We start from the raw sequence: 23,522 nt of genomic DNA on the forward strand, positions 1-23,522 counted from the left end.
CGAGAGACTATGTACTCTGGGAAACAAACTGAGGGTTTCAGAAGGGAGGGGGGTGGGGGATTAGGCTAGGGTGGTGATGGATATCAAGGAGGGCACGTATTACATGGAGCACTGGGTGTTATACGCAAACAATGAATCGTGGAACACTACATCAAAAACTAGGGATGTACTGTATGGTGAATAAGATAACATAATAAAAAATTTAAAAAAAATGCAGGATTGGTAATAGAAAATAGAAATAAAAAACAGTCATAGTACAGTAACATACAGTAAACAATATTATACATTATTCATGGATATAGATAAATAAGTACATAGGTAGGCTGAAAGGATATACATCAAATTCTTGATAGAGTTTGTTTCTGGGAAGAGAGAGAAAGGGATGGAACAGGGGATGACAGTAAGGACAAAGTTTTCAGGGTTTTTTTTTGTTGTTGTTGTTGTTTTGGTGTTTACTTAAAAAGAAAAGAGCCAGCAAACTAACAGTTGTCAATTTCTCATGATACAATTTTCCATGGTACAAATGTGCTTATTATATAATCCTTTGAGCTTGTCTGCTCTTTAGAAAATCTGTAAAGAGGTCTGCTTTCAAAAGATCCACAGTCTAGTAGGGGAGACAGATGTATGTATGAAAGTCACAATGTAAGGTGATACGCATTTTACTAAACCACATCTCTCCCTGTGTCTTAGAAAAAGTTTCATGGGAAGATGCCACTTGAAGGAATGTGGAATAAAAAAAATTGCAGGATGAACCACGAGAGACTATGTACTCTGGGAAACAAACTGAGGGGAAGGAATTCTTTGACTATGTCTCCTGCTTGTCTCCTTGCTGTCTACACAGTGGCCTCACTTCCACTGCCTCAGAGAAGCAAGACTTTCTTGCTTAGGTTTCTTCCCCTGTTCATATTTCATCTCAATACATCCTTCGCGAGTCTCAAGACCTTGCTCCTTTTGCTTGGGCTGAGGAAGATTCTGATCCTTCTCTGCTGTTCTAGAGCCAATGACCCACTTTCTTTTGACCTTGTCTATAACTTTGTTCCTTCCATTCTCCCATCTCTCCCTCTCCAGTTTTCCAGCCCCTTTTCCCCTTTCCTAAGTATTTCACACTTAGATAACTATCTTTACCTAATTCCGGTCTTCCTACTAACAATTTCCCATCCGATCTTCTTTTCTTCATAATTGAACTCCCCAGAACATGTGACCTATACTTGAGGCTCCCATATCCTGATAAGTCCCATGTTCTTAAATCCTGTAGTCTTATTTCCAACTCCCTCCCTGACCACCAATACCACCACCACCCACCCTATTGAAATTGCATCTTTGAAGGTCACTAATGATGTCCTCATCACCAAGTATGGTTGTCTAAGAGTTTCTTGAATCTTCCCCTTCCTTTTTATTCTCATGGCTATTCCCCCAGTTCAATCTATAACCACCTTGAATCTGGACTATTGAAAACACCTTCTACAGGGTCTATTCAAGCCTCAGTTTCTTCTATCTCCATCCTGTTAATTTTCCTAAGACATCAAATTCATTGTTTCACTCTTCCTTCACAGAATTTATTTTAATTGTCTAATTCTTGGACTCTAATGGGATATGATATAGTCCAGACTCTGAGGACAGGAACTCAGAGCTCTTTACATTTCCTTCCTCATGTATATTTTATACCATATCAACCATTACTTTTCTAAACTCTCACAGTTCAGGGCAAATTGTTCTCTGTAAATTCTTGAGCTTCAACTTTCTCATTTAAATAGGAATAATATTTTTAGGGTTTTTGTGAGGATTAACCATGATGGTGTGTGTAAGGAACCTAATACAGAGTCTCGTTGGTGGTTAACTGTATGTCATAAATATGCCATTTGTTTTCTCAGTTCTCTGCTCACCTGGTTCTTTTATACAGAATGCCTTCCTTCCAGGGGATGCTTCATTTGTCCCAGCCCAATAGTGATCTTTATGTCCTCTGCCTGCCTATGAAAACTCACTGTCAGTACTATTTAGTACTATGCTAGTAATATAGTTGCATACATTGTGATCACTCTATTAGTGTATGTTTTAAACATTGGTGTGCATCAGACTCACGCTTGATAAAACACAAATTACAGGGTTCTACCCTTGAATCTCTGATTCAGTAAATCTAGGGTGGGACCTGAGAATCTGTATTTCCTATAAGTTGCATGCTATTGCTGTAGCTTTATTTATTTATTTATTTTTTAATTAATTAATTTGTTTTTGTTGTTTTTTTGGGGGGAGAGGGGCAAAGGGGAAGGGAGAGAGAGAATCTTAAGGAAGCTCCATGCTGAGTGTGAAGCCTGCTTAAGATTCTCTCTCTCCTTTTCCCTCTGCCCTATCCCTCTCTCTTCCTCTCCTCTCTAAAAAAAAAAAAAAAATAGAGAAAGAGAGAAAAAGAAAGAAAGAAAAAGAAAGTTATATTTTCCTCTGGAACGCAATTCAAAAGTTATATTTTGGGATGGGCCCATCTTATATTCTGGAAATTCATAAAGCACTAAATAATTTCCCTAAGGGAATTGCTAACATCCTAAGGGATGTTTCTGTGTCAAGGACCACTCTCTGCCTTCTCTGAAACAGATGATGGATGGAGGAAGGAGGATTAAGAGGAAGGTGTCAATAGCAAAGTAGGATAAGAAATGAAAATGGCGAAAACTTTCAGAAGCTAATGATAGGGTAATTCTGTCCCCAAATCTGGGGAAGATAATGGCTGGCCACTTAATAATGGCCTACTCTCCCTGTAACCTACCCACATCTCAGCTACTTCTGGGCTGAAGGCATATTATGTAAAGAGGCTCCTGCTCAACAGCTGGCATTTTCAATGTTTAGAACTGACTGATGGGCAAGGTCTATAAAGACTGACATAAGAAAGATCTGGAAAGGCATCCACCTTGCCTAGCTTGGCTTTGTTTTAATCCTACCTTTTCCAATCTAAGCTAGGGTATACAGTCTTTTCTGCTGAATTAATTTAAAACAATATGTCAGGCACAACTGTTCTGTTTCTACATGTTTGTTTGACTGAAACCTTTCATTGACCAAATTAAGTGGGATGAGTTTAAAGACTTTTTCAATAGCTGAAATTCAAAGTAGAGAGGAAATTTTCAATCTTGTTTTTGCTGGAACACTGGCTTCTATAATATAATAATAATTTGAGATGGTGGTGAGGCCAAGAAACAGATAAAGCAAAAGGAGGAATTGTAAAGAAGCTGAAAGCAAACTTTCACTGAAGCTGCAGTTGGATAAGTGAAGTGACTCTTCATGGTGTGTGCCATGAAAGATGAGCTGGTTTCCTCAGCTGTTTCGGTGATGGTGCTAAGGAGGTTACAACCAGAGGGCCAGTTCCCATACAGACTTCACAGGACCAGAAATTCTGCTCCACATGACCAAAAGCTTTGATTTCTAGACAAGATTCCTTGTTAATGAACTCAAGGGGGACTAAGCAAAAACCATCTGAAGCAAAACAGGCCATCATTACTTTAAATATAATTTAAAGTGTATACCCTTCTGACCTAGTGTCGTCTTCATCACAGAAAGTAATACAGTGTAATATATCTATAGTTATTTCCATAGCAAAAGTTGAAAATGTGGTCACAAAAAACCATTTTTTCCATGAACATTTTCCTAGGTTGGTGCTAAATGTACAAGACATGCAAGACAAGATAAACAATAGGCATTCTTTAATGCTTTGCTTTGTAATTACAATAACAAGTGTAAATAAAGAAACCATTTTATCCTTGCGCTGCCTTCTAAATATCTGATATGAAGATAGAAGGGGTTGAACTGAATATTCCTAACTTTAAGCTAGTTTAACAAAAACTCAAGTATTATGTACATATACAGAGTCATATACATTTTTAGAGATCATATGCTTTTTCATTGGTGTTTATATAATTTTGGGGGTTACTTCTCTGTTTCTATTCAATCTATGCTGCCTGAGAAACTTATTTTTGCCTGTGCCACCCAGGGGCATACATTAGAACCATATTTAGCAGAAGACGCCATAAGAACACCACAAAGAATAATGATTGTGAGGGGTGAGGACAAGGGGAGGCCAGGAAACAGAATTTATTTAATGTTAGAAAGCATTTCACAAGTTTTCATACCCCAAATATTGGGTCACTATGGAAGTAGAGGAAATGTTTTGTCATGGTTAGAGAACACAAAGGTAAGGTTAAGCAGGCACTTCTCTGGATGAAGCAATATTAACAGTGGGGAGCCCTAGGGATCATTCTTGGATAGGTCTTATTTAACTTCTTTTATCCAAGATATGAAAATAGATTACAATGAAATCTAAAATTGCAGAGTCCAATCCTGGGAGATTTCCTTCATTGTCATTTAGTCTAATTCCTTTATTTTGCAGATAGAAAGAAAAATCTATAACATCTTGGTCAAGGTGACACAGAAGCAAGAAGCATGTTCCGATTTCCAGACAATGGGCCTTCCTCTGCCACCCTGCCTTGCCTTCACTGTTGGATGTTGTGACAGTGACACGGCACCATTAAGCACTGCAGGGAGATTTCACAAAACCCTGTGAGCTGAGCAAGCACATATGTCCGATGAGATTCAGTGTCGGAATTCTAAGTGAATGCTTTGGGGAAAATATAAATTAGTCACAAGTGTCGAGGCTTTGATGATCAATTATAAGAAATGTGTCAATATGTAATGCTTTCTCATAACCATCAGCTTAATATGCTACAGATCTATCGAAAGGCCTTTGTACATCATATCTGGGAAAAACGGTAGGAATTAAGTAGAAAATATTACCCTACCATTGCACAAAACCAGTGTCTTTATTCTTGGAAAGCTGTGTTTTAGGCATGAAACCTAAAAAAGGATTGAATAGCTGGAAAGATTCACAGAATGGCAAATAAACTAGTCATGGGGAAGGAGGGACTTCAGTGGGATGACTGACTAAAACACACTTAGGATACAGAGGGGGAAAATACACAGTATGTCTTTGTCTTTTCAGGCTGTTATAATGGAATACCATAGATTTTATGGCTTATAAATAACAGATATTTATTTCTTACCATTCCAGATTCTGGAAAGTCTGAGATTAAGGAACCTGCAGATTCACTGTCTGGTGAGAACTCACTTCCTGGTTTATAAATGCTTCTTACTAAAACCTCATAGAGCAGAAGTGGTGAGGGATCTCTCTGGGGTTTCTTTAATTAGGGCACTAATCCCATTCATGAGGGCTCCACTCTCATGACCTAATCACCACCTAAGGCCCTACCTCCAAATACCATCACAGTAGGGATTAGGTTTAAACATATGAATTTGGGGGTGGGGGAAGCAAGGCACAGTTAAAAAAATAATGGAATTAAAAAGATTGATAAGTGGCTTGTACTCTCACATATTACTGATGGGGGTTTAAATTGCTGTAAACCCTTTGGAAAACTTTATGGTAGTAGCTACTGAAGCTAAACCCATGCCTATCCTGTGATCCAGCATTTCCATTCCTAAGTATATGCCCAAGAGAAATGAGTACATATGTCCAAAGAAAAATTTGTGCAAGATGTTTATAGCAGCATTGTTTGTATTATTTCAAATTAGGGATGACCCAAATGTCAATCAGCAGGAGAATGCATAAATAAATCATGGTATAGTTACACAATGGAATACTACAATGCCATAAAAAATAATGCACTATTTATATTGCAACAGTATGTATGAATTTCACAGGCATTACACTGAACAATGAACTAATACATTGTGTATTAGTTCATTTCTATAAAATTTATATAAAGTTCATTTATATAAAATTAGTTGATTTAAACAAAATTATATAAAAGCAAAACAATTGATGATGATAGAATTCAGAGTAATGTTAACTCCCTGGGGTGTAAGTATTGACAGGGGAAGGCTTGAGGAAACCAACTGTAGGGCTGGATGTGTTCTGTATCTTCATCTCGATGAGGGATTACAGGGGTGTATACGTATGTCAATATGTACTGGGCTGCACACTTAAATATTACTGTTGCTTGTCTTCCAGTGATAAAAAAAGAAGAAAAATGATGGAGGGTGGGAAGAACGTGATTTAAAGGAGGGTAGTTTTAGTAAAAATAATAGGAAAGACTCCTGTGTTTGTTTTGTCATTTCTCCAATTCAGATTGACTGAGTATATTCCAGGCACTATGTTCAGAGAGGATACCCAATTATACTATGACTCACTTCTTGTGCTTGAGAATTTCACAGTCATGTGAGAGAATAGACCCACGTCTAAAATGAACAACTCAGGAAACAACAGATGTTGTCAAGGAAGCAGAGAAAGGGGAACCCTCTTCCACTCTTGATGGGAATGCAAACTGGTGCAGCTACTCTGGAAAACAGTATGGAGGTTACTCAAAAAGTTAAAAATAGAGCTACCTTATGACCCAGCAGTTGCACTACTAGGTATTTACCTAAAAGATACAAAAATACTGATTTGAAGGGTCACATGCACCCCAATGTTTATAGCAGCAATGTCCACAATAACTAAAATATGGAAAAAACCCAGATGTCCATTGACTGATGAATGGATAAGAAAGATGTGGGATATATATATATATATATATATACACACACACACAATGGAATATTTTATTACTCAACCATCAAAAAAGAATGAAGTTTTGCCATTTGCAATGACATGGATGGAACTAGAGGATATTATGCTAAACAAAATAAGTCAGTCAGAGAAAGACAAGTAACCATATGATTTTACTCATATGTGGAATTTAAGAAACAAAGCAGATGAGGGGAAGGGAAAGAAAAATAAAATAAGATGGAAACAGAGATGGAGACAAGCCATAAGAGACTCTTAACTCTAGGAAGCAAATGAAGGTTGCTGGAGGGGAGGTGAGTGGGGGGATGGAGTAACTGGGTGATGGACATTAAGGAGGGCACCCAGTGGAATAAGCACAGATGTTATATGCAACTAATGAATCACTAAATTCTACCCCTGAAACTAAAAATACTAACTAATATATTAACTAATTTTAATTTAAATAAAATCTTAAAAAAAAACTCTGATGACATGGTAAGTACCATCATCATGGTATTAATAAGAACCATGGAAACGTGGTGAATTGAATGTGGGAATGGAAAGTCACGGATAGTTGCATGGAGGAAGCACATTTGAGTTGTGACTTCAAGAAAGAGAAGAAGCTCAACAAGTGGTGTAGGGGAAGGAAGGGTAATAAAAAAAAAATCCTATACGTATGAAAGCACAAAATTACCCAGAAGGTGTGAGTTGTCTAGTTGTCAGGCATGACAGGGAGTCTGGATAGGGGAGGTAAGATGAGGCTGGAATAGAGCAGGAAGATTGTGAAGGACCAGTAAGTAATTGAGACTGAAGCAGGAGGTGACATGGTGATATTGGTATTACAAAAAGACAACCCAGGTAACCTCAGAAGGTACATAGAGGGGAGAAGAGGAGGTGGTGCCGATAGTCACTGAACACACACAGATGTGCTGATCTAGTAGTTGAACTGAAATGCATGGGTGTTTGGTAGATAGAATAAAACTAACTGTGCTAAGTGGTAACATAAAGAATGCAAAATCTAATAACCTGTTAGTACAAACTGATCGTTATAAGATGTTGCTATGATCATTGGTAACTGGGTTTGCTGGCATTGTGACATCAAGGTAACTTTTGCAGCAGTGTCTATGGATCTGGACTGTGTCATGGTAGGCAGCAAGGCTACATTGCACAGCCTTTAGTAAGCATTCTGGGCTTGCGGAGGATCCCAGTTAATCATTACCCTCAACCTCAAACTATTGCTTCTGACTTGTCTAGTTTTTACTTTTATTTTTATTTTTTAATTTTTAATTTTTAAAATTTTTATTATTTTAATTAGGCTCCATGCCCAATGAGTGGCTTGAACTCACAACCCTGAGATCAAAACCTGAGCTGAGATCAAGAGTCGGATGCTCAACTGACTGAGCCACCCAGGCACCCCAGTTTATACTTTTATTTTGATTATAGTGCAGTGCAATTCTGTGTGTGTAGTTTTTGATATAGCATATACATTTATGATAAATATCTTACATGGAAATCCACAATAAAGAAACTTCAAAGTCTGGATATGTTTCTAAAATTTCTTTTAAGTATCATGACCAGGTAAATATTCTGGATTTTCATGAGATCAAAGAAGAAAACAGTAATCAACCACAACATGCATGTTCTGATACAGTGCAAAAATAATTACGACATTAAAAATGTTTGTATTTCCAAAATGAAAACAACTTGATTTTTTCAACATAAAAATCTGATTAACTTATTATTACAAATGATATAAATGTTGGATGGAAATAGAGCTCAAAGGTTATGCTGTTAAAAACTGAGCAGGTGAAACACTTTTTAAAATCAAACTGCCTATCATGTTTTGTTAAAGGTCATGATTCCAAAAAAGAAAATCTCAATCATTAACGAAGGAAAATTTAAAGAACACAATAAATCAGTTTCATGCACTAATGTGCTTAAAATAAAAACTTTTTTTTATCAAAGTGTGTCAATGGGTAATTAAAAAACATTTTTAAACGTATCATCAGAACTTTTAACACCATCCATTATGTAGTTAAACATAAGTGAACGTTTTGACACATGAAATACTTGGTTAAAATTTGAAAAATAATTTGTATAGGTGTATCACAGCAATGTAGCCTGACGGTCTTGACTGCGGCCAAGCATTTATCTACTGAGATGATAAAGGAACCTTTTGGAAAACATAGAAATCAAACCAGTAAAATTTTAATCACTATCTATAGAGCTTTAAGAGTTTCATGTAAAAGGATTTTGATTGTACCTAATACACAAAATTCAAGATGCAGAAAGGGGTTAGGTATTTTTTGTCGATCTGGTGGAGCAAGATGGGAAATCATCTGTGATATCTCAAACTATTTCAATGGGCACCAAGAAAAATGGTTTCACTGAGAAGTATTCACATGAAAACAGTGCCAGAGTGGTAACATGGAGAATGACTGGAATTTCAGTCCACAATTTCGAAGAAAGCTCCAGATGTTCGTTTTCATCCCAACTCAATACATTCAATATATTCAGCTGATGCAATAAAAGATGTATATCAAAGAAATCAGTGTTAGTAACTTCTTTGTGAATTTTCTATTTATTACCATATATTAAACAAACACCAGAGATAATTAAATAATATATCTGAAGAGAGCTCAGGATTGAACATTAGAGAAATACTACGACCCCAATGGGCAACCACTGAGACAAAATCATGCCACGCCTGTGTGTTCATTTAATGTAAATCATGAAGTGGGAGTAGTTAAACATTTGAAAAGTGAAATTAACTTTCAGGGTTTGGTTTTAATGAAATATTCTACTAGAAATTTCAATACCTTCTTTAGCTTTATAAGAGAGGAAGGAAAATATGTTGCCCTTATAAAATTAATAAAGCAAACTATAGAGAAGCAGAAGATATAGAGAAACAAATTGAACAAAAGGTACAATTTGAAATAAAACAAAATAATTATAAGAGAAAAACTATTATATTGTCTAATAAATTACACAGAAATGGGTTTATTATTTTATGACAAAAATGAAAAGTATAATGCATTAATAACCTCTTTCAATTTATTCAATCCTAAACTTTAGCCACATTATGTATGCTAACCAAGTAGGTTTAGGGTGATCAAAAACTTATAAAATTAAACCAGCTGATTAAATATGACAGTCCAAGAAATGGTTTTGTGACTTAATAGATAATAAAGAAATTAAATATATAAAAACCCAGACAGTATTACGAAGGCTACAAAAAATTTCAATGTAATTATTAGAAGTTCAAAAGCTGGAATTATAAAAAGAGCAAAAGTATAATTGATTACTTTTAGCATGATGAATGTTATTGTTGTTATTGAGAGACATTCTTTACATACAGAGAACTACGAATTACATAATGACTACCAATGTAGAAGGAAAGTTATAGGAAGAGCCTATGTACATTCTTCATGTCGCCTCGTGGCTCAGACAAAGGCAACTTTTAGGACGTGGACCCCATCAACCAAAGGCTGTACTAACACTTCGGAAAACCAACAAATGACTTTGAAATCACTAGAAAAATGTGATGACTGATAAGTACTAAAAATTACACCATCTGGCAAGAAGTTTCATAAGGTACACATGGTTTAGTTTTTATAGAGAATAAAAAGTGAGTTTAAGTTTTTTAATTTTAAAATGTAAATGTTGATTTACATATAGTTGTGATAGTTAACATATTTTTAAATTTTCACACCTGGATGAAGACAGGCAAGAAGGAAGTTTAGAAGGCTACTGTAATAGTGTTGGAAGTTATGAGGGGTGAAAAAGAAGGAACTGAAATAGAGAGGTGACAGTAATAGGACTTGCTGATCAATTCGATATTAGAAGAGGCGGTGCTGGAGTGCTTCTAACTTCAATGAACAGGATAGTATCAGTTTTGAACATACTGAGTTTGAAGAACATGTGTAACATCCATATGAAAATACATAAAAGAGTAATAACAACAATAATTATTGTTATCATATAACATAATAATAATAATTATTATTAAAAAATATTTATATTGGGCTACACAGTGTTCTGTATTCCTTCCATACTTTGATTTTCATATGTCCAGTAAATACAGTAATATGATTATTATTAGGAGCTCCTTCTTATTGCGCCCCTACTATTCCTCCATTCAGCAATGTTATTTGAGCCCCTCTATACGTCAGCAGGATAAATCCCTGCCTTCATGGATCTGAGGTTCTCATGGAGGAAAACAGACAACAATGAAATATATGTAAAGTAGCAGGTCAGGAACAGAGTCAGGGTTAAGTGGGTGGAATATGATGGTGTGGTTTAAATAAGATGGTCAGGGAAGGAGATATTCAAACAGAATCCTGAAGGAAGGGAAAGAGTGACTCACATGATTATCTTGGGAGGGGCCATTTTTGGCAGACGGCACAGCAAGGGCAAAGATGGCAATGTAATTTCTGATGGACCTGAAGATTGGCAAAAAGGCCAGTGTGGTTACCACAGACTGAGTGAAAGGGTGAGTCATAGAGGATTCAAGATCAAGTCAAAGTAGTTGGCAGAAGACACACACACACACACACACACACACACACACACACACGGTCTTTTAAGGCCATTGTAGAGCATTTGGATTTTACTCTAAGTCTTACATATTGAAAGAACCACTCTAGCCCTGTATGGTGACAAGACTCTAGGTCAGCAAGAATGGGAGAAAGAGACCAAGTTCTGAGGCTCTTGTGCTACTCGTAGCTTAGGCAAGGGATGATGATGGTTTGGATTAGGATGTAACAGTGGGGGTGGTACCAACAGGATAGATTTTAGATACATTTCCAAGGTAAAACCAATATGATTTACTAAAAGTTAATTATGGAGTGCATAAAAGGGGGCAAAAACTTATGAATGCAAGATTTTTGGCCCTAGTGACTCACTGGGTGAATGATGAGACCACTCAATGAGAAGGTGAAGAGCAGGTTTGAAGGGTAAAATCTGGGGTTTGGGTTTGGACATGTGAAGTCTGAGATAACATGTGCTAGATGACTTTAAATCCTTTCAACAGTCCAATATCTGCAAGGGAGGTATGACCATTGTCCCTGTTTTAAGGTTGCAAAAACTAAGGCTTTGAGATTTTCTTCAAGCTCCTGTAACCAATGGGTTGGGACTCATCCTAGAGCTCAGCCCGGAGGTGGAGACAGTATAATATACTCAATGTATTTAATTCAGAAGTATTTCTTGAAGATCACTATGTACTTATTTATCACTCTCAGGCGCTGTGACCAGGAAGGAAGGAATTAAATATGTTAACCTTTAGCTACCTTCCAGGAATTTACAGTGTTGAAAGGGAATGTAGATATAGTGGATGAGACTGAAATTGTTGGACCACAGCTCGAAGTAGGATAGCAGCAGTAAAGATAAGAATCACTGGAGTAATTTAGCAGAAGGAGAAAAGTCAGTGAGGGACAGGACTCTGAGACTTGAGCTCCTTTTTGGAAGATATGAAGGGGGATTTTAATGAGAAGGAGCCGGATGGTCTTCAGGCCACGAACTTGCATGGGTATAGTCAGTATGTGCCTGGGGATACCACGGAGACCATTCAACTGAAGTAGAGAGAGAAAAAGGTGGACGGGCAGAGAAAGGCCAAATGAGGTAGGGCCGTGAAAGCCAGGCAGAGCATCTTGGATTTTATCCCATGGGTAACTGGGAGCCAAAGATGGTTTCTAAGGCTAGAGCTGAAACATGGTCAGCATTCACCATTTCTTAACTAACATTTTCCTAGAGGGTTGCCAAACTCATATTGGCAACACTGATATTTTACTTATAGTTAATATTTTTCATTTGCAATAAAAGTGATCACATATAACTTCTAGGTAGATATTTTGACATGCTAATTCCTTTTGGTTCCAAACTCATTCAAATAATACATTTTTGTCCAAAAAGGAGAAAATATAATGTGAGGTTATGAAAAGTCCATTTCCCTCTTAACATTCTTCCTAGCAACTCAGTTGTTTTCATTGGCTTTTATTAAAACAACCTTTGTGTGAACTGGCAATTTGTTTTGTAAATATCAATGAAAGCATATTTCAGAAAATATAGTAATAAAAACCAACCCAATTTCAGAAATATGCTTGCTGCCAGACATCAGTCTTCAGCTCATATTATGAGTATTTCCAGTAAGTCTTAAATACACATTAACATGAGAAATAGCTCACTGTTTAAGATCAAAAAAATTGAAAAATCCTTCACTGCCTCTCAAATACTGTTTAAGGATTCTGCCCAATAAAATGTATTTCCCTTTTTGATAAAATATATTTGTAATGGTTCAAGCAGTTCATTTTAATTGAACATTTTCCCCCAGAAAAAAAAACTGACTTAAACTCAGTTTATTATCATCTTAATATCTATGTTTTATAACTTTGTTTGTTTAACAGGTCTAGGATATTAACATTTCAGCAATACCTGTCTTGAACCCTTATCCACCTTATTAAAACTTTACAAGAATTATAAACTTTGTCTAAGACTCGAAGGAACTCTATTATTATTTTTCAAATGTGCACAACTCAGCTATTGTCACTAAGTTACATTTAATAAGAGAAAAATATTATTCCTCAACTGAAGTACAATAAGGAGAGACTACCAGCTTAATGTTCTGAAGAACTTTCACTTGAATGTCTCCTGGTTGGCAGACTAAATATCTGAGAAGTGAAACCATATCACTGCATAGTTGTTTTCTAGGCACTGTCATAATCACGCTATGTATCTGCTGTGATGCTTTTTTATGTGAATGTTTTCTGTCCCTTCCTTTTCTCTTAGAACACATCTCCATGATCTACTAACTGTCCCTGTTTCCACGCTAAAGATTTCTTCATGTTTCTAAGTAAATCAGTGAATTAATTCCATTAATATAGTTTGAGTGTGCTTCCTTGTGCCCACAACCATGCTAGTCATTGTGGGGTAGGTTCAAGGGGTATAAAGCTATGAAGCAGCTCACATTATACTTGTGCTCTGTAAAACATGAACCGATAGCACATAATTCAAGGCATTCTGTAACTAACTACTGAGTTATAAGATAAAGCCTAGAGCCAAAAGGGAAGATAGATCACTGCATGTTTAAGAACCAGACCGTGAAATGCTCAGATTGTCAGTGGTGTGAAAGGGGCAGGTTTGCCCAGATACCCTGGGACTCTCTTCCTCTGAGTGAGCATAGTAAAGGAGGGTACTACCATGTATAGCAGCAATTTGTGTCTTTGTTGCAAATCTTATTACTTACCTGAAGAGTGTCATACATTTCAAAGTATAAAAACATACATTGAAAATGAAAATATAGGAACCGGAAGCAAGACCTCCTGAGTCTCTGTAAGGACCTCAGTATATTATGGTAGATGTTCCCAAATATTTTTAAGTATATAATTATTTATATTAAAGAAGAACAGAAGTCTTAATCAAGAAAGTAAAATCTTAGTAATAAATGTAAGGCAAATGAAAATAAGTGCCTGGTCCCTTACGTTGGGTATTAGGGACGTAAAATCATAATTACAAAATGAAATCAGTGAATTAGAATAGTGAAGCTGGTTGGGTTAAGGGCTATGTGGATTGATATAAACTTTTTTGCTGTTTTTTTAAATGTTCTTTGTGGTGGGTCACAGTAAGCAAATGGAATAGTTGCTATGCCTAAAAGTGGTCTCATGAGTTACGACTGCCTTTTTGCTACACATTAAAATGGGACCTAAAACCAGGAACAAATGAGAAGAAATAACCATCCTCAGATAATCTGAAAATATGAAAGGATTTAACAAAATTAGCAAAATCCCCCAAACCCTACCTGCGAGATATCTAAATCAACCCAAACAAATTTTGGGAAGCCAGGAATTATAAAGAACACATTTGAGACAAAAATCCATAATATCTTAAAGGGAAAAAGAGGGGATTTTTTTATCTGACTTCTGAATATTTTCCATAGTGTTATCATGCTGTCACTTACCATAGAAAATATCGTGAGGTTCTTTTATCCTGTGTTGACAGAAAAGTTCTGACCATAACACAAAATTCCAATTGAAACATATAACTCAGTCATTTTAAATCTATGTGACATTTACCCGGAGACAGGCCTTGTGTAATCTGTAAGCTCCTAGAGGGAATGGCTATGTTGTTTGGATAATTGTGGTAAATTCTCCTAAACTGTCATGAACAAAGCTTCTACTAATCTCCACTTTCTCAGCATCACCTGTCACATAATGACAGAAATGGAAAGATTGAATTGATTACAAATTCTCTTAGACCACAGTGACATCAACAAAATGGCAGACTAAGCAGTTATGTGCCCTCTGTACCCCCTGGAAACATTAGAAGAACAACTAGAGACTGACTAAAATAACTGTATAGGAGCTCTGAGACCAGTCAAAGATCTAAAGCAACCAAGTGAATGCCTAATCAAGAAAAAGCCACATTCAATATGGTAGGAAATTTTGTGGCATTTGTACTCTTCCATGTCCCACCCTTTCTCCCTGAGAAAGGACAGCCTTTTTAACAATTGGTGCTGGGAAAACTAGGTATCCCATGCAAAAAAATTAGGTTGGACCCTTACCTCACAGCATATACAAAAATTAACTCAAAATGGACCATATATCTAAATTCAAGGTTAAAAGCATAAAAATCTTAGAGGAAAACATAGGAAAAAAGCTTCATGACACTGGATTTGGTAGTGATTTCTTGGATGTGACACCAATTGCACAGGCAACAAAAGCAAAATTAGATAAATTGAACATCATCAAAATTAAAAACTTTGTGCGTCAAAGGACACTGTCAACAGAGTGAAGAAGAAACCCATGGAAAAGAAGAAAATATTAGCAAATCATACATCTCACAAAGGTTTAATATCCAGAATATATAAATTAGTCCTACAATTCAACAGTAAAAAACTAACCAACTCCATTAAAAACATGGGCAAAAGGGGGTGCCTGGGTGGCTCAGTGTGTTAAGAGTCTGACTTTGGTTCAGGTCATGATCTTGGGGACCTGGGATCAAGCCCCATGTTGGGCTCCCTGCTTATCGGGGAGTCTGCTTCTCCCTCTCCCTCTCATTCTGCCCCTCCTCTGCACTCGTGCACATGCATGATCTCAAATAAATAAATAAATAAATAAATAAATAAATAAATAAAATCTTTAAAAAATATATGGGCAAAAGAAGATATATAATTCAGGGTACCTGGGTGGTTCAGTCGGCTGAGTGCCTGACTCTTGGTTTTGGCTCATGTCATACATGATCTCAGGTTTCTGGGATTGAGCCACACATGGGGCTTTGCACTCAGCTTGAAGTCTGCTTGAGATTTTCTCCCTCTATCCCTTCCCCCACTTGCACACATGCTTTCTCTCTCTCTCTCAAATAAATAAAATCTTAACAAAAAAGAAGATACAGAATTGGCCAAAAGTACATAAAAAGATGCTTGATATCACTAATCATTAGGGAAATGCAAATTAAAACTAGAATGAAGCAGCACTACACATTCATTAGGATGGCTGAGATATATATATTTATTAAAAGTATTAGTGAGGATGTGGACACTTTGGAACACTTGGTGCATTGCTGGTGGGAATATAAAATGGTATAGTTACTATGAAAAATGTTATGGCAGTTCATCAAAAAATTAAACATAGAATTACCACACTATCATGGGGCGCCTGGGTGGCACAGCGGTTAAGCGTCTGCCTTCAGCTCAGGGTGTGATCCCGGCGTTCTGGGATCGAGCCCCACATCAGGCTCTTCTGCTATGAGCCTGCTTCTTCCTCTCCCACTCCCCCTGCTTGTGTTCCCTCTCTCTCTGGCTGCCTCTATCTCTATCAAATAAATAAATAAAATCTTTAAAAAGAAAAAAGAATTACCACACTATCCAGCAATTCCTACTTCTAGATACGTACTCAAAAAATTTGAAAGTAGCAATTGCACTACTGGGTAAATTTACTCCAAAGATACAGACGTAGTGAAGAGAAGGGCCATATGCACCCGAATGTTCATAGCAGCATTGTCCACAATAGCTAAATTGTGGAAGGAGCCGAGATAACCTTCAACAAATGACTGGATTAAGAAGATGTGGTCCATATATACAACGGAATATTAGTCATCAAAAAGAACAATTTCTCAAAATCTGCTGCAACATGGACAGGATTGGAGGAGATAATGCTAAGCAAAATAATTCAAGCAGAGAAAGACAATTATCATATAGTTTCACTCATTTATGGAACATAAGAAGTAGGAAGACTGGTAGGAGAAGAAAGGGAAGAAGGAAGGGGGGTAAACAGAAGGGGGAATGAACCATGAGAGACTATGGACTCTGGGAAACAAACTGAGGGCTTTAGAGGGGAGGGGGTGGGGGAATGGGATAGGCCGGTGATGGGTAGTAAGGAGGGCACGTGTTGCATGGTGCACTGGGTGTTACACGCAAGTAATGAATTACGGAACTTTACATCAAAAACTAGGGATGTACTGTATGGTGACTAACATAAACATAATAAAAATTATTATTAAAAAAATTGAAAGTAGGGACAGGGAGTCAAAGATTTTTGTACACTGATTTTTTTTTTTTGTTAAATGTGTAGAGTCATATCAATAGCAGCATTATTCACAATAGCCTAGAATTGTAAGCAAACCAAGTGCCCGTCAATGGATGAAAGGACAAATAAAATGTACTCCGTACATACAATGGAGTATTATCCAGCCTTAAAAACAAGGCAATCTTAATACCTGTTACAATGCAAATGAACCTTGAGGACATTATGCTAAGTGAAATAAACCAGTCACAAAAAGACAAGTACTGGATGATTACATTTACATGAAATACCTAAACTAGTTAAATTCAAAGAGATGAAAGATAGAATGGTGGTTGCCAGGAGCTAGGGGGAGAGGAGTATAGGGAATTCTCTAAAGGGTATCATTTCTTTTAAGACTCGTTTATTTATTCCTCAGAGAGAGAGAGAGAGGGAGCACAAGCAGGGGGAGCAGCAGGCAGAGGGAGCCCAATGCGGCACTCCATCCCAGGACACTGGGATTGTGACCTGAGCTGAAGGCAGAGACGCTTAAGCAAATGAGTCACCGAGGCATCCCTAAAGGATATAGCTTCAATCAGGGAAGATGAAACAGGTTTGGAGATAGTTGGTGGTCATGGTTGAACAGCAATATGAATGTACTTAATGCCACCAAATGGTACTTTTAAAAATGGTTGAAATGGCAAATTTCCTACTTCTAATGTTCCATAAATAAGTGAAACCATATGATAATTGTCTTTCTCTGTTTGACTTATTTCGCTTAGCATTATCGGTAGGAGAAGAAAGGGAAGAAGAAAGGGGGGGTAAACAGAAGGGGGAAGGACCATGAGAGACTATGGGCTCTGGGAAACAAACTGAGGGCTTTGGGCGGGGGGCAATGGGATAGGCTGGTGATGGGTATTAAGTAGGGCACGTATTGCACGGTGCACTGGGTGTTATACGCAAGTAATGAATCATAGAAATTTACATCAAAAACTAAGGACTGTATGGTGACATAATATAATAAAAAAATATTATTATTAAAAAAAGAAATGGCAAATTTCATGTTATTATAATTTACCACAATAAAAAATACAAATAAAAATATCTTAGACCAGAATGTCTGCAGATAGCGCCTTCAGTCACCAAGTGCTTAGGTTAACACCTCTTCCTCTCACTGTGGCCTATAGAGGCTGCCTTGACAGTTGCATGAAAAGATTTTAATTTATCTTTAAAATCATCTTTAACTCCCTAAATGCTTCTGGAGATCATAAATATAATGTCTATGTCACTTACAAGCCCACACTAACGATGTATTTTTATAATCTTATTGCCATTGTGCCTAAACATTTTCTTTTTATCTAATTTGAGGTATGATATTTCACATATAGTAATAAGATAAATGTTCTGATACATAGATAGCAAAGTTAGTGAATGACTGTTTGATTGATGGAATTAATTCGGGAGCAATGTACACCAGAAACAGTCTAATCTACATTTGTCTTTCTCAACTTAAACGTCCCAGATTTATTTAAGGCATATATTGGTCTCCTTATCTAAAGTAATCATCCTCCTTCATTCTACCTGATCGAATTTTACCCATTCTTTAGGGCCTAGCTAAAGGCAAGTTATTTTATAAAACATTTCCTGACAATCCCAGCCCACATTCATCTTCCTAATGTCTAGCCTCTATCTAGTCATTTAGTGCTTAGTTACAGACTGCCTTGTATGATTTGCTACCATTTTGTGTTTTAGAATCAACTAAAATGTACTAAAAAATTAGCATTTGGGGGTTCTGGGTGGCTCAGTCCATTGAGTGTCCAATTCTTAGTTTCGGCCCAGGTCATGATCTCAGGGTTGTGAGATTGAGCCAGAGTCAGGCTCTCTACTCAGGATGGAGTCTGCTTGAGATTCTTTTCTTACTCTCTCTCTGCCTCTATCCTGCTCTCTCTGTCTCTCTTTCAGTAAATAAGTAAATAAAATCTATTAAAAAATTAGCAATTAGTCCATCCTGAAAGGACAGCCCAAAATACTGATACAAAGTAGATTCACTGAAACCAAATTGCAAACTTGTTAGTTCTCTTTAAAGTCTAGTGGAGAACATAGGTAATATCTTCTTTGACATCGGCCACAGCAACTTCTTTCAAGACACATCTCCAAAGGCAAGGGAGACAAAAGCGAAAATGAACTTTTGGGACTTCATCAAAATAAAAAGCTTCTGCACAGCAAAGCAAATAGTCAACAAAACAAAGAGGCAACCCACGGAATGGGAGAAGATATTTGCAAATGACAGTACAGATAAAGGGCTGGTATCCAAGATCTATAAAGAACTTCTCAAACTCAACACCCAAAAAACAAATAATCAGGTCAAAAAATGGACAGAAGATATGAACAGACACTTGTCCGATGAAGACATACAAATTGCTAACAGACACCTGAAAAAATGTTCAACATCATTAGCAATCAGGGAAATTAAAATCAAAACCATGTTGAGATACCACCTTACACCAGTTAGAATGGCAAAAATTGACAAGGCAAGAAACAACAAATGTTGGAGAGGTTGTAGAGAAAGGGGAACCCTCTTACACTGTTGGTGGGAATGCAAGTTGGTACAGCCACTTTGGAAAACAGTGTGAAGTTTCCTCAAAAAGTTAAAAATAGGGCTACCCATAACCCAGTAATTGCACTACTGGGTATTTACCCCAAAGATACAGATGTAGTGAAAAGAAGGGCCATATGCACCACAGTGTTCATAGACAAACTGTGGAAGGAGCTGAGGTGCCCTTCAACAGATGAATGGATAAAGAAGATGTGGTCCATATACAATGGAATATAACTCAGCCATCAGAAAGGATGATTACCCAATATTTGCATCAACATGGATGGAACTGGAAGAGATTATGCTAAATGAAATAAGTCAAGCAGAGAAAGACAATTATTATATGGTTTCACTTGTGGAACATAAGGAATAACATGGAGGACATCAGGAAAAGGAAGGGAAATATGAAGGGGAGGAAATCAGAGGGGGAGAGGAACCATGAGAGACTATGGACTCCAGGAAACAATCTGAGGGTTTTAGAGGGGAGGGGCATGGGGGGATGAGTTAGCCTTGTGATGGGTATTAAGGAGGGCATGTATTGCATGGAGCCCTGTGTGTTATACGCAAACAATGAATCATGGAACCCTACATCAAAAACTAATGATGTGCTGGGTGGTAGCAAACAAAACATAATAAAAAAAATAAAGTCTAGTGCAGCTCCGTGTAAACACGAGTTCAAAATTACTACTGATATGGATTCTTTAATCAGTTAATTCTAAAAACTGGCTTATGGAAGACTGAAAGACTTTCCTTTCTCTCACCCCCAGTACAAACACACACACACACACACACACACACACACACACACACACACACACACAAGCTATATATACTGGCACACAATATTTCTACTAGTAGCAACCATACAGAAAGAAACTTTGGGTGCCAAGGCAAAACATTTTTTGAGTACCCACTACGTGCAAAGCACTTTTGCTAAACCCCGTGAATAAGGAATTCACACCTCTATAGTCATCTTTAACCCAAATTCAGAGTCTATTTCATTGGTGGTTAAGGCATGCCTCTGGGCCTTGGACTGCTGGGTTAATACAGGAATTTTCCTCTTGGAGCAGACATGAAATCAAACTGAGAAAAAAAAATATGAGAGGAGGTAGAAAGCAGTTGTCTTCCCCTGCTATTAAAAAGCATGTATTCAACAAACTGAAGAAGTTCAGCCTTTGTAGTTAAGACTACATATTACTTGGAGTTCAAAATCTTTCTTTTAATATATAAGATTTATTGAAATTACACTGTTTGAGCAGTACTGAGAAAACTGAGTATTATTTCAGGTTTTCCAGCCATAAGGAAAAATAGTGCCTTTAGGTTTTCCATTCAACTAGGAAAATTATAGCTTCATATTTGCAACACTAAAGCTAATGCAGTGTCAGCACCTCCATCAAATTCTGTTGTTCAGCAGTTTATAATTCAAGCAGAAAGTTTCACTCCAAGCCCAAACTTGGCCTACACAATCTCAAAGAAAATGGAGAAAAAGTTATTTTGGCTAGGGCTGACTTATAAAAGCAAAAAAGAGGGTGCTTTTACAGAGCATTTTTGAAAAACATCTTTCAGAATTTGAGACTGTAACTGAGAATTATTGAGCTGACATCCTTCATTCTTAAAGTTATAGAAATAACCCCAGATTCCATGATGTCATGTCAGCATCAGCAATATCTTAACTACTTTCATGAAATTCTTCATCAGGTAGAATTCCATATCAGACAGAATTACCGTTCTTAGAGAAAAAAACAAGTACAGTAGAAAATAAAGACCAATAAGTAAAACTAAGACTTTGTATATATTTTTCCTTTAAGTACTGATTCTCTAGTGCACTGTCCATACACACAGAATATGAAAAAAAATTTTTTTTCCAGTTTCTAATGTACATTGACTAGCAGGCTGAAATTCTCAGAACCACCCTTTCTTCATCCAAATGTTATCTTGGACTTAGAAACAAGTTAAGTAGAAGTGGATTCCCAGCAACAAGTGACAAGAGCTATTGGGATGTCCAGTGAACTAAATGTGGGTGGGTGTGAGTGTTGTGGGGAGCAAGCCCGGTGGGGATGATGTGCAGGTGGGTTATAGATTGCCTCCTGCCTTTTGGCTTCCCTATGGATGCATCTAACAGCCAATCCATCAGTACTCTGATCTCTTACAGTACCTTCAGAATACAGCAAAAGTTTGATATTGTGGTATCAGGGCGTTGCATAAGAATTTCATCTTTTCCTATCTGCAGAAGGCTCACTTGTCTTAAATACGTTGATATCTTAGCTACCCCACGTCTCTCTTCCTACAGCATTCAGTGAACCCCTACTCTAGGCCAGGCTACGGGTGAATCAACAGGATTTCTGTCCTTCAGGAGACGTCAGGAGGAAGCGAACAGGCCATAAACACAGCTCCAGTGTAATTTTGGAGTGCCATCTGGGCGACTTCACTGAAAAGGATCCTGAGGTGTCAGTTACACCACCTCTGTTCCCCACCACTCAGCTTTCTCCACCCTTGGAAATCGCACTGATTCACCCGGTGTCCCCTCCCTTCTTCCCTTAACGCCCATTCTCCGCAGATGGGACCCTGGGTCGTATAGTGGGAGGAAGGACCGGGCTTGGGAGGGCGGTATGAAGAACTGTCTCAAAGGGGCGACGGTGGCGTCTGGAGAGAGGCGATCTCGCAGGGCTTTGGCTGCCGGGGTCAGAGAGGACTTACGGGGCTCCGGGCTCACCTGATTGAAATGTGCACCGATGAGCGAGGGTTCCCATAGCTTAGAACTGTTGCTCACAGTCCCGCCTTTCTCTTTCTTGGGTGCCATGCAAAGGAAGGGAGGAGCATTGGCGTCTAAACTGGGCTCAGGCCCGTACTAAGCGTCCCCGCTGCCATAGTAACCGAAACCACGCCCAGTTCCTGAACTGCTTCGGTTCCCCTCCCCCGAACCTGCTTTTAATCCACAGACCAACCGCTTCCGTCGCCATAGCAACCGAGCTTCCCAGCGAGCTGCAACCCCCAGGCCGGGCTCCCAGATTCCCTGATTAAGTTTTAGGATTTTCTAGCTATATAACTGTGCAAATGGGAGAGGTCAGGCCAAGGCTGGCCTCAAGCTAGTCCGGCTACTTCCTTTCACTCGCGTCGCCCCTCTGCTGCTTCTAGGGGCCTCTCTGGTCCGAGGTATTGTCTAGAAACTCAAATCCCTGGATTCCCGTCCACGACCTCGACAACAAAATTTTTCGACCCTGGGCAACCTAGAATGAAGAACTGATTCCCTCAAGAGACATCTCTGCCATTTTCTCGCCCATTCTAATCTGCCCCAAATGTTTCCTTACGTGAAGACGAATTTATCTCCCTGACCTCCATCCTTTTGCGTTGGTCTTGGGTCCTCCTCCCAGGGACTTCCTAAACAAGTCGGATCACTTCTCCAAGAGATCCTTTACATAACTATAGTCGGGATTAAGGTGTTTCTAGGTCGTCTTCTCTGCCTAATCAGCGCCAGTTCTCTCAAACTGTCCTCCACTGGTAAGTAGTCTCCCCCCGCCCCCACTCACCACTACTTAAAAGATGGTGGTCAGAGTCCCCCAAATAACAATGACAGTAATAATAGTAATGGTAATAACAACAGCTCCTGTTTCATGATCACTGCTATATCCTGTACATAGTTCTATCATGTAATTCTTACAACCACCTTCTTGCAAGTCCCACAGTGTGTGACGGCACCACGGTTAGAATCCAGGATTGTCCGGATTCCCAAATCCAGCGCGCTTAACCTCTACAACAACAGTTTTAGGACTGCCAAAATGAGAGATGTCCCCCTTTGGGGGGGCTAAACTTACTTTTATTTATTTTTTATTACAATAAGACTGATTCAAGGACAGACAAGGGCAGAACGCAACCAAAGGTGTTTTGTTTTTTTTAGTACCTATAA

At 38.0% G+C, this 23,522-nt stretch overlaps 1 protein-coding gene across 1 annotated transcript in view; it reads right to left on the bottom strand.

Annotated features, from left to right (window-relative positions):
* SPAG17 (sperm associated antigen 17) overlaps positions 1-22,461 on the bottom strand; it is a 210,776-nt gene extending 188,315 nt beyond the window's left edge. Inside the window, exon 1 of the mRNA XM_034641782.1 lies at positions 22,332-22,461. Within this exon, the coding sequence (XP_034497673.1) occupies positions 22,332-22,418 (87 nt within the window). The 5' untranslated portion in view covers positions 22,419-22,461. The remainder of the gene's footprint in view (positions 1-22,331) is intronic.
* Between the last annotated feature and the right edge of the window lie 1,061 nt (positions 22,462-23,522).

Source organism: Ailuropoda melanoleuca, chromosome 2, assembly GCF_002007445.2.
Source record: "Ailuropoda melanoleuca isolate Jingjing chromosome 2, ASM200744v2, whole genome shotgun sequence".
Lineage (NCBI taxonomy): Eukaryota > Metazoa > Chordata > Mammalia > Carnivora > Ursidae > Ailuropoda > Ailuropoda melanoleuca.